Raw genomic sequence first — 15,858 nt, forward strand, 5'->3', positions numbered from 1 at the left:
TTTATGGCTTTTGGAAAAACCACTGCTTCTGCACACTTTAATGCCGTATTTTTTTTTTTACTATTTAATTGAAAATTAGTTATAATAATTCGACACTTTAATCAATATTCATTTCAGAATTAATCTTTAACTTGTTACTTTGTTTTACTTTTTTTTCTTTAAATTTGTTTGTAGAGTAGACCTATTAACCTAACGATCGTAATAAACCCCCCCCCCCCCCCCCCCCCCCTTGATTATATCTTTTTGTCGTGTTTGTTATGGAATGCCAGATGCTCGACCACCACCCGTGTTCACTTTGATCTATTTGTTACTTACATGTTTATGATAGAAATATGATAAACTAAATTTATGACCGGGCTGTTATGATTTATCACGTGATAAATTGATGACCGGTTGATTCCTACAAGTAGCCTCATCACCTTCGCCATTTTTATAATCGCACGTGCGCTTTCAAAAAGACAACAGAAGAGATCGAGTAACCTCTAGGCCTATAAATCCCGTCATATTTTTTTATGTCTATTGAAGAAGAATTAAGGATGGAGAAGGTAAGTGTAAAACATTTGTTTTTAAGACATTTACGGATAGTTAAATAGGTAGAAGGGGGGGGGGGGGGTGATGCGGGGGTTACCGGTATTTCCATTTGATTTTCTGTAGATCTGCTCCTAGCCTCATAATATGTTTTGCAAACACAGTAAGTAATTATGAATATAATCATAAATTTTATATTTTCCCATTCATATTTATCTGAGAGGAATCTTTTTCACTGAAGGCCCGAAGAAAAATCGGGTGGGGGGGGGGGTGTTACGTACGCCAGAGAGTAGGCATTGCTTTTGCACTGAAGGTCCGAAGAAAAATCGGGTGGGGGGAGGGGGTGTTACGTAGGCATGAGAGTAGGCATTGCTAAGGAAAAAAGGTTATAAGGGGACACATCAGTAGTGTCTTTGTTTTATATAACTTACTACATGTCAGAAAAGGGAGAAACCCCCCCCCCCCCACCCCAAGTTACATATTCATCAGCTGTTCTGCATGTAGTTGGCATTATGAATGTGTACATGTATTTTTGAATTGACCATTTTAAAAGTATTACAGTTTAGTGTTTATTCACCAATCAAGGACCCGCAGGGGGCATATACTTAAAAAATAATATCATAATTATAACAAATAATAAATGAAATAAAAGCCTAGAATGTCCAGGATCATATTACAAGCAACCATATGCAAAATGATTCGATCAGTGTATGTGAGATTTACACAAGTAAGGTGGGAACATAGTAAAGGACTATGTGCGGTATGGTCTAATATCTGCCCCCAATTTTAACCAATTTTTAAATAGTGTTGTATAAAAATCAAATCTTCATAAATCATTGTACAGAGGATGCCTATCACTTTAATCTTGATTTTAACCACCATTGCTCATTAGCAATTTATCTATGACGTCAACTTCATGACGTCATTCTACACTATGATGTCACTGTGGTAATAACCTTTTGCACCCTTATTTTTAATATGATTCTAACTATCTTCACCCTTATTTTTAAAGCGCTTTATAAAACTTTAATTTTGGGGACAAAAAATGCATAAAACCGCACATTGTCCTTTTTATGGTCAAAGTGTTACATGTATAGGAGTATATTGATTATACACACTTATCTACAATGTACAGTGTACTGGTTGTGAGTGGGGTATAGTTATTTTATCAAACCTTGACAGAAACTAATGTATACATGCAAGGTTATTCTCTCGCCATATGTTAATTTCACCTTTCTAAAATTGCAAAACATTTGCCCATTTTATATCACCCAAACACAGTTGTTATTTTCATTAAAGATTGTGTACCTCTTTTTCAATGTTTTAGCAAAAGAGGACAGAATTTACTCAAGAACAAGTAAAGATGTTGGAGGAGGCATATGAACATGGTTTGAGGAAGGGAAAGACCTGGTTGAGTGGTCGCCAGGAATTGGCAGGGAAATTAAATTTAACAGAAGTTCAAGTTAAGGTATTTTTTTTCATACGTTAATTGTTTTCTTTTAAATAACAATCACATTATTGCTTTAAATTGATTAAATGCTCTAGGTTCATCTATATTGTTTTCAAAGCAATGCCCACTAAACTCAAAGCCAAAGGCTTGACTGCGGTTTTCTGAAGTTGTCTGTTATTGTTGTTATAAACTTGTCACAATCTAACTTTGTTCTTAAGAACCATCGAGTCAGTTTTTAATGAAAAACAACAAAAAGCATTTTCTCTCTTTAGTCGTATTAGCTAATGACGTCATGTTACTGCAAACTTGAGCTGACCTGAAATGATGGGATAGTGTCAAAAATATTACATTCATGTCTTGTGACATGTAAAAAGTATTTTCAGAGTTGTTGAAAACCGTTGGCCCTGTCTGAGCAAGGCCGGTTCAAATTTTTCTTGACCAATAACTTTATGGAAATCATTGGTCCAAATGACTGATTGATAAAATCGGACATGATGCTTAGCCTAATTTTATCAGTCGGGATCTGAATACTGAGGTGAAGGTCATATAAACAGTAATGGCGGCAATGTCGATCGAGTTTGTAGAATAGAAGTCACGAAAACGGGCTAATTAAATATATTTTACTAGAACACCAATGGTCCTTGAGAGATCAAAGCTATGATATAGTATTTCATTATTATAGTTCATCCACACCCGGTCAGCTCATCAGCCATATTGGAACTCGGGAAAACTTTTTCAAGATTTTTAAACAAAAGTTGATATGTTGCCAGTAGTTAGAGTGTAGTAAAGACAGAGAGTGTAACTGAGAGAGTTTAAAATGAAATGTCAACTCAGAAAATTAAAAAAGAATTATGAAAGTAAGGGTTAAATGAATAGACTGATATTAATAGCCACAGCACATGGATATATTTATGAAATTGTACTCATAACATATAAAATCATTTCTTTGATGCATATTTTTCTTTATTTACAATAATTGTGTATACATGTTTCTGGTCTGACAGAACACTGTCTAATCTGACAGAACCTTTTATTGTGTCAGACCATATGTCTAACAGTAATATGAAACTTCAACAGCTCTGTGTAACAGGGATGGGAGAAATAATGACAGACCAGACCAGAATTTGAACTGGGCCCCCTGAATCTCTAGTCAAGTGCTCTACCAACTGAGCTATCTGACGCTGGTAATGGAATCCCGGTTTGCTCCGTCATTATTTCTCCCATCCCCGATTATCTGTATATTGCCTCAACTTGATGTTGAATTAAGTGTCTGGATTGTTAATAAGGTTCAGTATAATTTTGAATATTTGCATGGATATGGTGATTTCTTTCTCAGTCTTATATATACAGCATATTCAATAACAAAAAAAGAATGCTCCCCATTACACATCTGCAGACAGAGTTATAAAGAATTCATATCATACACCCAGCTGTGTATAAAATAGACTGGCACAAATGATTGATAGGGATAAATATGCGGTATACTGTATTCATTCTTTTCTCCTTTCCTTCTATAGAAGGTGCTGATTGCTGACCCTATAATCAGTAAGGCAATGTATGTATACAATAAGTATTACATCCTCAAAAAATTTGTTATTTGTCGATCTTCATAGGCAATTTGAGCTAGGAATATATATTATAAGGAGGGAGGAATACAGGAGCTGTAGATGTGCCTTTTAGTTTTGCAGGGGTTCCTGGTTCAACTCCCAGTCCAGATTTAGATTTTCGTTTTTTAGTTTGTGTTTGTGCACTCAAATCCTAGGTATATTACGCACATTACATGAAATATTGTAATGGTTTATAATGCTGTTTAGTTTTTATAGTAATATATATGCAACTTTATTTCAGAATTGGTTGGGAAATCACCACAAGTCCAAAAGTGGACGTACAAAACTTATTAAAAGGACAACTCTTCCAGCCGTAAGGCCAACTGCTTATTCCTTATTTTGTAAGGAGTACTCCAAAGGTTAGTTTGAAATGTTTTTTTTCTTTCAAAAAATCATGCTTTGAGCAGTGCTTAAACATATAGTTTTCATTCCCATAAATTTCCATGAAAAGAAGCTAAAAGTTTCAGCCAATCTAATTCAAAGATATTTGATCCGCTCCAACTAGATCATTACAGTGTAGCAAAGAGTGTTCTAGTTGGAGCAAATCAAAGATCTAATTTTAATTATATTAAGGTTTTGCTCCCACAAAAGAAATGTAATCAGCAGCTGATCTATATAAAATGCTCACAATGAATATTAGTTTGGAAGTAAAATTGCATCATTAGTAAATAAAATTATTTCTATTAAAAAATAACCGATAACTTGTTTATTTTCATGAAAAAAATGTGATAGTTGTTGCTAATGAATTTTTTAAGAAATTTGAATGACAGCTAGGAATAATATTTCAGAACTTTAACCTAATAAAAGAAATAACCTAACAGGCTGTAGGGTACATAGGTACTAGAATAATATTTAAAAAATTAAAATTCAAAATTTCAACCTTTAAGTTAAATTACTTTCACAATCTTAAACTTTTAACATAAAAACAGCTCGATTATTCAGCATGAACTTTTTTTGACAGTGTTTAGTCAATTCTAACCCTGCTCCAGACTACTAGTATAACATATGGCCCCAAAACTACAATTATATTTTATATATTATTTAAACAATAGTTGTTTATCTGTAAATTTAAAAAGACTTTTTAAAATATTTCTTGCATTATGTTTGCATGATGCCACTGAGGCCTTTTCACCTTTTGTTTTTTTTTTGTTAATGAAATTAAAGTCACCACTGAAAATGAATGAATCATTTTTATTAACTTAAATCCAAAGAGTAAACAGGCAGGTTTTGATGTAGTTAAATGTGTTAATTAACCTTTCGTTCAATATATTAGATATTAATAGTTAGTATTATTATCAGTACCTCAATCCAGTTTCTTTTATTTACTTAAATGTCTTCATATGTACTAAAAAAAACTTCTTAATTTCATAAATTCTAAATTTTAATTAAGTTCAATAACTTGCAATATTAATATTATTATTGTTTTTTTTTAATTAAAAGGTCCATGAGGAGAGGCATATAATATGGCTTTTACAGATAACGCTGTATCTCACCTTAGAAATGAAGTCTTATTTAAATTTAGTCAATTTTTTTTTCAAATTGTGATCCTTTTGAGTTGAGTAAAAAACAAATTTGTAGATCATCCTGGCTTCAATCCATCAGTATGGAAAATGGAGTGGGATTCTGCTGGAGAGAAGGAAAAAGAGAGGTATGCCAAGATGGCGAGGGGAATGGCAGAGGATGGAGGAAGTGCTTTAGCAGATGATCCTTCAAGTCAGAGGAAGACCATAAGAACCCTCTTGAAGCAACTAGAATGGACTGTAAATAGCTTATATATTATTTTTTATATGATTAAGATGGTTTTTCTTCATGTTAATGTAACCTAGCTATTTTGGTGATAAATCGTCTACTATAGGATCATCTTTGTTTATGAGGGAGTAATGTTCATGGATGAACTGGTCCCAAAATCTAGTTAAAGGAGAAGGTTTACTTATAGGGCCTTTTTTTGGACTTATAGAATAATAATTCAGTTGACAGTGCTTTAATCAAATATCATTAAAACCCTTGATAATTGTGTATCTGTCATAAATTATGTAAATTTTTGGCTGTTAGAAAATTAGGAAGCAAATATAAACCTGTACTCCTAAATGCTATCTTGTAATGAAGTAATTATTTTTTGTGTACTAAGTCACCAAAAAAGCTAGTCTTTAACAAAAGCAAAAAAATCAGTAATAGCAAGTATCAAGCAACACCAAAAATCATATAATAATTATGTAATTCCTGTGGATAAAAGAAATGAATAATTTTAGGTTGATGCAAGAACTTTGTACTTCTTCATACTTCCTAAATGGAAACAATAATTAGATATCTCACTTTTCATCAATTCGGATAATATATTTTAAAAACTGTCATATTGACAAATAAGTCATAGCCAAATTCTGTTTGAGATACCTATTTTTATTATCTATTTGAAAAATAAAAGTTAATAGGTTCAGGTTTTTGCAAAAATCTCGGGAGAGAAAATAATGCTTTTTTCATAACATTTAATTGGTTTTTCTCTTATAAACTCTTTAACTGTTAATTGATTTATATTTGTAGAGCAAGAGGTTGGAAATTATGGGTTTGCCCAATTTTGCCTTAGTTGCAGAAAATAATACTGTTCACAGTGTGGGAACAGGGAGAGGAAGAGAATTCCTTGATCATGAGGAAACTGAACTTAAATTCAGCAAATTTTGTAATCAAGGTCAGTAAACCTTTGAATTAATTGTTAAATATATATCAACTTTTTAAAAAGTTATGGGCTAGATTCATGGTCAAGCCATATGTTTTCTTTATGCTTTTCTTCTTTCCTACGGAATTTTTTCTTTATCAAAATTTCTATGAATAGAAAATGACAATGTCCTCAAATGTAAATAGACTTAGATTGGGAGACAGAACATTTATTAAATAAGTGTTGAAAAGAAAAATTTACTTTTGGTTTTCAGTAGTTTAATTAAAACAAGTGGGAAATAATTCAAATCCTTCTGATTTGAATCATTGTAGTAGTTTCGGCTATTTGAACCATGACTCTCAGCCTTTATACATCATATATTGGTTAGAATAGTTGACTATATAGTGATGCAGAAGCTAAGTGTCCTATGATTCCTGTTCATGCCATAAACTTTTTCCTTTCCTTTTAACTTGAAGCATAGTATTTTATTCCTGAAAATGCTTTAAATACAAGGTCTTTATTGATTGTTGCAATTATGTTGTTCATTTAATGTTAAATTATTAAACATTAATGTTTGATTTGTAATGAATACTAAAAATTTTAAGAAATGAATGTAAGGCTACATAAATATTTTCTCTGGTTCTCAGGCCAATTTTTTTGTGAAACAGATGGGGAATGGAGGCTTTTTTTAATATCAATTTATCGGCATTAAAATAGATGAGGGAGCTTGGTATTTGAATTTTTGATACCTGCATTTTCTATATAATAATGATGAAAATTTTTCGTTCATAGATATACTTCCCAAGTCTAATCAATATGTGCTCTCTTGCAAGTGTCTAATGTTCTGGTTTTTGCTGCCCTTGTAACTTTTAGTAATTATCAATTTATTTTGTTTACATGTAAATACCTTCTATTAATCATTTATTTTCTGACTCTTAATGGAAAGTATCAGGGCATCAGTGTTAAATATAATTTTTTTAATCTTTATAATAATTGTATTAATTGTATTCACTTTCCATTTTAATGAAATATGAATTACAAAGTAAAGACATGTCTTAGGTTGTGCTTTATTAGCTAAATTTTATTACAGATTGTTCTACTTTTGAGAAGTCAAAAGTTAATGAGTTGCGAAAGACAGTTCAAATTCACATGAACGAATTGTACAGTAAGTATAAATTTGTATGTACATTTGAAGTCTAGTTCATAAAATTGTTAGTTTTGTAAAATATATATATATATTTTTGAAATTTTACAAATATTATAATGTTTATCAAAACCGATAAGTTTTTCTTGTTTGTGTTTTTATTTTATTTTACTCTAGGCTCATTAGTTCTTTTTTTTAAAGTTGAACAGAATAGGTAAAAAAGATGATGTCAATTTACTAAAATTGATAATGTCCCCTCTAAGCTATACCCTTTGCTTTGAAGTTTTTAGGGAGACAGTGTAATCTTCTTATCATTTTAGCAAATTAATTTGTCAATTTAAAGTCAGAAACTATTAGACATGATTTTGTAGACCAGATCATTAAGTTTTTTGCCAAAATTATAGGTTTCATAGTTCTTTTTGAAAGATTTCAGGCAGGGAGGTGGTCATCATTACAAATTTATAATTTTTTTACTCCAGAATGAAACCCAATTAAATATATGAGACTCCTCGACAAGTTTGTGTATGGGTTATATTCAACTCAGGTGACCGCTAAGGCCTATTGGCCTCTAGTGAAATTTTTTTGGAAAATTACCATTAGTTCCGCATGTATTGGAAAGTTGAGCCCTGAACATAAGTTTATAGGTGAATATTAATGATTGGACATAGGAGTTTGTATTCAAGTTAGTTATTGAATCAGTTCATATTAAAAATATTTCCCGAATACATGTAGATGTATAATGCTGTAAATGCTTCTGTATCCTAATTTACAAATTTTTTTCTACATTTTCACTTGGAAAAACTTAAACTTAAATTTCTCAAAAATAATGTTAATTGCTTTAACAGGAAAGGCTTCAGGCAAAGCAGGGAGCTTCCCTTACAAGATGGTGAGGAAAGGGGCGATTGAGGTGGAGGGACTTCCCCGGGATGTTTTGCCATTGCACCCGCCATCCCACTATGGGGAAGAAAAGCTTCAATCACTATTGTCTTGTGCCAGCATATCAATAAAGTATGTATGATAGTCATATTAGTCATATTAAAAACTTTAATAGTTACTCAAAAGCCTCTGAAATAACAAACATCTAAGAGAGATTCAAGGTTGCAGAGGACTACACTTGTTGCAAGGGCTAAAATGTTATGTCTTTAAACCATTTACTGGTATATTGAATATATATATTAAATGAATTAAATGTTAATAAGCAAATATGTTTTTCCCTTGTTACAAAGTTACCCCCAGTCAGCAGAGGAACCAGATACTGTTCCCCAGGAAGCTTTCACTAAGGAACAGTCAGCATCATCTGCCTCCTTTAACATGTCTGTTGATCAACCCTCTACCTCTGCTATGTCAACTAGGCCATCATCATCATCATCATGTATGCATATATATTTTATTGTTACTAATACATGTATAAAGTTTCAAAATAAAGAACTATATCGGTTATTGTCTCAAGTTGCCCCTTAAAATGAAAGTCTTAATTTTATTTTATATATCGGTTAACTGTGCACAACTATACTTGTGAAGTTTATCCAATATGATTTAAACTTTGATCAACATGCCTTTAAATTGGAATTGTAGAATTGTTTTTTTAGGCAATTTTTTTTTCTGATATAAAATGCATATTTTTGCTCATTCTTAGATTGTAAAAAAAAAGCATCAGTAATGAGGTCATTTACAATCAGTGAATGCATATCAAGGAGACAAATGTATTTAAAATATCTTAGATATAATTTCTATTGCAATATAAAGCAACAATTTGATAACAATTTAATCAATGTTATAGATGTCGATTTCATTGGGGGCCAAAATTAACTCTTGGCATGTACAGTCCTTTATTTATTTTAGATGGGACAAATTGTTTTATTTGAGTTGTGCATTGAAACCTATCCAACATATTACAAGTATCATGAAAAAAGTTTTGTTAAGTAGATAAACAAAAACTGTCATGCGAAACAATATTATAATTTGGAGTTAACATTTGACACACATGCAATATTTTTTTTCAGCACTTACCACCACAGAGATAGAGGATATGGAAAACAACCTTATTGGCATACTTGGAGTGACATCAGAGCTAGGTATTGTGCAACTTGTAATTATTTGTAGTTTTGAGCACTAGCTGGAACTGTTTTATTATATTAATTAGTCGTTTATTTCAAAGGTACTGATGTGTCTGTGGAGGAAAGGAGTCTTGTCTCTAGTGCTGTATACACAGAACCAAATGGTAAAAACTGAAATGATTTTTGAAAACTTTTCACAAGTAGACAAATGAGTAGTAATATTCTACCAGCTATATTTTTTCAAGTGGTTCACCATGGCTATATAGAACAAACTGAAATAAATTATTGGCATAAAATTATCACTAAATGTTTTGTTTCAGTTTCAGTGAAGAAAATTAAGAAAGAGATGAGAAAAATGACCAAACGGAAAGGAAAAAGCAAAGGTATTTAGATATAAGATTATGTATACAGATTATGTATAAGAATATAAGCATTCTTAAAATTAATAATTATTTTTGATCAGCAAAAGTGCACAAACTGATCAAGTTTTCATTTACAATGTAAATTTCATGAATGTCGTGCTCAAGTCATATAAATCATAATGTCTATTTAATTCTTTCAAGGGAAGGGATCAATGACAAAACAGAAGAAAATGGCAACTGATGGTATGTGTTTCTGTATATATATATTTATGCAATTTCATCTCTACTTATCATATCAAAGACTGTGTTAGTGTGAGCCAGTGTGTTATCCCTCTCGTCATCAAAAGCAAGTTTTTTTAGCTTTTTTGGCTGAGTGGTTGGCACATCCGGCGCATACTGCTAGGAGAGTGGGTTCCACAGGTCTGTAGATCGACCCCTGGGTGGGGCAGAGATGAAGCTCATATGTGGCGAATATTTGGCAACAAGATCGACCTTTTTCAATTTACTGTGGTATTTTACTTTGTGAACCGTCACAATTTTTGTCAAATTTTAATCATCAATTTTTAATGCTTAGAATGCTTAAGTAAGACATTTGTAATGATCAACTAAATTTCCTTAATCAGTCGTCAAGTTACAGTGCGATACAGAGCTGACATGTCTTTGTAATGTAAACAAGAATTGTGCCTTGTTTCTGTTTACAATTTTTTGGTATACCATTATATAAATAGTGCCTCGCTTCAGTTGACAATGGTTTTCTTGGAGTGTCAATTTCAACAGTTACCCTCCCAAACAAGCACTATTTATTTTATTGTACTGAATGCCTTAATTTTAAAGAAAATTTTACTGCTTTTATATAGAAATGAAATGAATTCTACGGCAAACCGTACACGCATAATTTGACGTGCATGTAACAATTCGTAATGTTGCCCGTTGCCAAGTATGTTGCCAACGCTGAGGGTAATAGAACAGATTACCACTGCGTCTAAACCAATCAGATTAATTTCCCTATTTAACATGAAAGTATAATGATATAACTTGCTTTCAAGCAGATTTTTTTTTCTATCGCTAGTTTGCTTTTGATAAAACTGTACATTCCAAGTGTTTTTCAGATTGCATTTTTATGTTTTATTGATATAAACAAAAAATGTGGCACGCTCCTTGTTTTAACATTACAAAGACTTGTGAGTTCTGTATCTCTCTTATAACTTAATGACTGACTTAATTTTAGTTGATCATTTAAAATGCCATGACCCTTAAACTTAAAATTCAAACATATGGAACTCGATCATTTTTAAAATTGATACTTTTAAATGAAAGAAGCTGGGCTTTCATATTCTACTTGTACATTACTTATGATGAAACATATTAGAAAGAACGATGATTATTCATAGCTGTCGGAACTGGGGAGAAGGGGAGGGGGGGGGCTAGGGGGTTTAGCACCCCTTCCACTTTCTTTGCAAATTTATACATAGCCATAAAAAAACTTTTTATTGGGGGGGGGGGGGGGGGGGGGGGCAAGAATTTCTGATAAGTCAACCCCTGCCCCGCTTTAAATTTGTTTCCGACGCCACTGTTATTTCAACTGACCTCATGACTTTGACATGCAATTTTAACTTTTTCTAATTTTTTTTTCTGTTTTTGTGCTTCACAAGAGACTAATCTTGTATATTATTTTTATATTCATGCAGAGATTTGACCTGAAGAAATTGATCTTGAAGTGTGATTCAGTTTTAAAATTCTTTCAAATATTTCATTTTCGTAAGAATTCATTCTTCAATATTGATAATTACAGACAATGAACCATTCTACTACGTCGAAGAAATCATCGACAAAAGGAAGAAAAATGGAAAAACGGAATTTCTTGTCAAATGGGAAGGGTATGAAGATCCTACATGGGAACCAGAGAGGAACATCCCCAGTCACATCATTGAGGAGTTTCTATAAACAGCCTATTATATTTTTTATTTAAGGGAAACAAATTAATTCATCCTCCTGTATACCATAATTATATATATACCATGTATATATACCATATACCATCTAATTTGCAAATAACAAATATGTACATGCTAGGAAGTGTTATTAAAAAGTGTTATTTAAAAGTTAATTTTAAATTTGTAAATTTAAAAAATATTATTTCTATTTCGCTCTCTTTAATGTATATATGTATACCGGTATCTGTTTTAAATTATAGTGGGCTAATCATTTATCACAATACTGGTATGTTATGAGAATATATTGTCATTATCATGTGTGGTTTATGAAGTTGTCATTTTTGATGGAGAGAATAATTTAAGCTTTTAAGTTTATTTCAAAACAGTAGCATCAGTATCTTACTTTAATTATTACCGCTAAAGGATTTACTTTAAGGTCAGATGACACTTTCCTCGAGCATCTTTTTTGTATCTCCTCGTAATAAAGAGTTCCAATAAAAATTATTATTTATAATCATTTTTAAATGATTTAAATTTTTATATTTTGCATTTGTAAACCTAGATGGCCGAGTGGTTAGAGCGGTGGCCGCACACCGCTTAAGAAGTGTAGGTTCCATGGGTCGTGAGTTCAAACACCATCTCCGGCTGTTTATATCAATGTATAAATTTTAATATCAGCAATTCAAGTGTATTTTAAAAAGAATATATAGGAAATTGCATACTCTAGTATTTTGCAGAAATTCCTGGTAAGGTATCCTAATTTTTGGCAAGAAAGCTTCTCAAAGTAGTAGTAAATCAATAACAAATTCCTGGAAAAAGTTTTAAAAAATTTAGGAACGTGTCGTCTGACCGTTATTACCACATTTACCAGTAGTCAGTGATTTTTTGATGAAAAAAAATGTATAGGCTTAGAGACCATTTCTTTCTGTTCCTTTACATCATTAATAATACCTTTCAATGAAGATTCAAGAATACTTCTTGTTTTTATTGTAAAAAGTTAAATTAGTACAAACCTGTGCAGATGTCATACTTTCAAATACCGGTACCTATAATTGTCACTGTGTTTGTTTTCTTGCTAATGAGGCAAAAAATTACTTGTGTATATCTAACTGTACACCTATGAATAACTTTTAAAACACTTGTAGTTATTGATTAATCAATACATGTATATTTGCAATATGAAATTGCACTGATTTTCAGTTATTACACCTATATTCTATAAATGATGACGTATTTGTTGTTCTTGTTTAATCAAAATCAATAAATGTCTTAAATATATCTTTATTTTCTTGCTTTAGTTTTTGAGGCAAAAAAGACACAGTGGTTGATAATGATAATGAGTATTCAATGTAGACCTTTTGTTTTCTTTTGAAGATTAATAAATTTGCATTTAAGTTGTATTTGAAATGCATTTCATGTGAAATTTGAAGTCATTTTAAACAGGTTACACTCTTTTATGAATAACTGAATATTAAGTACATGTTGAACATCGAGTTTCCATGAAATTGTCGATGTTTGCTCCATATGACAAAACTGAAAAAACTAATAGTAAACATGTTCTTGGTATGAAAATTAATGAAGGAAATAATAAATCCTCTTGAAAGCTTTCAGGTGCTGGGCATTTATTTATTTTTTGGACGAGGCAAGTCCTGAGAGGGAAAATAAGTGCTTTAATTGATCCCGTATGGATATTTTGCGTCATTACTTTTTATATTAATAGTCAACTATTCTGAAATAAAATAAGTAATCTCATAAGAAAAGTGTATCGTTTTGCAAGACCATGGAAACAACATAAAGACATAGAAGTCGATTAAAAATGTTCTTAAAGATAGGTTGTTTTTATAACATATGGAAACAGATCTTTCTGGGAAATTTTAATGTGTTTTTTTTATTATTATCAAAATTTGATTTTATGCGGCTCCATTTGCCTTTAAAACCAAAGTTTTATGAGCGAGATATTCTCAACTATTTTTGCGTAAATGTTCATTATCATTCTCATATTGCCAAAATTCGATTATATGCGGCTCCGTTTGCCCTATTCAAGGAAATGTTCATTTTCAACCGCATATGACCAACAATCGATTACAGTTGAACCTCGATATCTCAAATACTGATATCTCAAATACAACGGATATGACGAAGTGATTTGTAAGTCCGAAGCCCATATTTTAAAGGTATTTTACACTCACTATCTCGGAAGTGTTTTAACAGTCCCATCTAGTTCGAGAAAACGATGTTTTACTGTATTTGCTCCGTTTGCCTATTTATGTGCAAATTCAGGTTTATAAGCACGATACTCTAGACTATTTCAAGGAAATGTTGATTTTCAGCCACACATGACCAAAGTTCGATTTTATGCGGCTCCATTTACCATTTTTAAGCAAACCAAGGTATTTTAGCATGATATTCCCAACTAATTCAAGGAAATGTTGATTTTCAGCCGCACATGACCAAAGTTCGATTTTTTGCGGCTCCATTTGCCGTTTTCAAACAATTCAAGGTTTATTATCATGATATTCTCTAATATTTGAAGGAAATGTTCATTTTCAGCCGCACATGACCAAAGTTCGATTTTTTGCGGCTCCATTTTGCCGTTTTCAAACAATTCAAGGTTTATTATCATGATATTCTCAAATATTTGAAGGAAATGTTCATTTTCAGCCGCACATGACCAAAATTTGATTTTATGCAGTTCCATTTGCCCTTTTTAAACAAAACAAGGTCTTTTAGCATGATATTCTCAACTAATTCAAGGAAATGAAGGAAATGTTCATTTTCAACCGCACATGACCAACATTTGATTTTATGCGGCTCCATTTACCCTTTTTAAGCAAACCAAGGTATTTTAGCATGATATTCTCAACTGTTTCAAGGAAATGTTCATTTTCAGCCGCACATAACCAAAAATCGATTTTTTGCGGCTCCAAATGCCGTTTTCAAGCAATTCAAGGTTTATTATCATGATATTCTCTACTATTTGAAGGAAATGTTCATTTTCAGCCGCACATGACCAAAGTTCGATTTTTTGCGGCTCCATTTGCCGTTTTCAAGCAATTTAAGGTTTATTATCATGATATTGTCTAATATTTGAATGAAATGTTCATTTTCAGCCGCACATGACCAAAATTTGATTTTATGCGGCTCCATTTACCCTTTTTAAGCAAACCAAGGTATTTTAGCATGATATTCTCAACTGTTTCAAGGAAATGTTCATTTTCAGCCGCACTTAACCAAAAATTGATTTTATGTGGCTCCATTCGCCGTTTTCAAGCAATTCAAGGTTTATTATCATGATATTCTCTAATATTTAAAGGAAATGTTCATTTTCAGCCGCACATGACCAAAATTTGATTTTATGCGGCTCCAAATGCCGTTTTCAAGCAATTCAAGGTTTATTATCATGATATTCTCTACTATTTGAAGGAAATGTTCATTTTCAGCCGCACATGACCAAAGTTCGATTTTTTGCGGCTCCATTTGCCGTTTTCAAGCAATTTAAGGTTTATTATCATGATATTGTCTAATATTTGAATGAAATGTTCATTTTCAGCCGCACATGACCAAAATTTGATTTTATGCGGCTCCATTTACCCTTTTTAAGCAAACCAAGGTATTTTAGCATGATATTCTCAACTGTTTCAAGGAAATGTTCATTTTCAGCCGCACATAACCAAATATTGATTTTATGTGGCTCCATTCGCCGTTTTCAAGCAATTCAAGGTTTATGAGCATGATATTCTCTACTATTTGAAGGAAATGTTCATTTTCAGTGGCATATAACTAAAATCGATTATATGCGGCCCCGGTTGGCTTTTCGGCCGAATTAAGGTTTATGAGCACTATATTCTCTAATACCTGAAGGAAATATTCATTTTCAGCCGCATAATGAAATTCGATTATCTGCGGCTACATTTGCTTTTTTCGTGCAAAATAAGGTTTTGAGCAACTATTTTATAAAAATGTTCATTTTCAGCCGCAAGTACGAGGCTCTATTATTTGCCTTCCTCTTGCAATATATTTAATACGTCTTCAGTGTTTGAAATATTTTTACAACCAAACTTTATGCAAGGGCATGCTCTACGTGCAAACATTTTCTAGGCAAGCTATTAACAAACAAGTTGATGAA

The 15,858-nt window shown here is 31.9% G+C and overlaps 1 protein-coding gene across 4 annotated transcripts; it reads left to right on the forward strand.

The window, feature by feature from the left end:
• Window positions 1–225: 225 nt before the first annotated feature.
• LOC105345056 (uncharacterized) lies at window positions 226–13,012 on the forward strand. 4 transcript variants are annotated; one of them, XM_034455428.2, is made up of 13 exons: window positions 227–545; window positions 1,856–1,996; window positions 3,827–3,944; window positions 5,164–5,345; window positions 6,124–6,268; window positions 7,326–7,400; window positions 8,225–8,387; window positions 8,606–8,751; window positions 9,383–9,454; window positions 9,538–9,600; window positions 9,757–9,819; window positions 10,000–10,041; window positions 11,591–13,012. In XM_034455428.2, the coding sequence occupies exons 1-13, from the start codon at window positions 513–515 to the stop codon at window positions 11,740–11,742; spliced, it is 1,395 nt and encodes a 464-aa protein (XP_034311319.2). In that variant the 5' UTR covers window positions 227–512; the 3' UTR covers window positions 11,743–13,012. The 4 variants fall into 4 exon arrangements, with proteins under 4 accessions (XP_065938440.1, XP_034311319.2, XP_034311321.2 ...); XM_034455430.2 differs by lacking the exons at window positions 227–545; window positions 1,856–1,996 and adding an exon at window positions 2,510–2,835; XM_034455429.2 differs by lacking the exons at window positions 227–545; window positions 1,856–1,996 and adding an exon at window positions 2,952–3,264.
• The last annotated feature ends 2,846 nt before the right edge of the window (window positions 13,013–15,858 follow it).

This window comes from Magallana gigas, chromosome 4 (assembly GCF_963853765.1).
Source record: "Magallana gigas chromosome 4, xbMagGiga1.1, whole genome shotgun sequence".
NCBI classification, from domain to species: domain Eukaryota; kingdom Metazoa; phylum Mollusca; class Bivalvia; order Ostreida; family Ostreidae; genus Magallana; species Magallana gigas.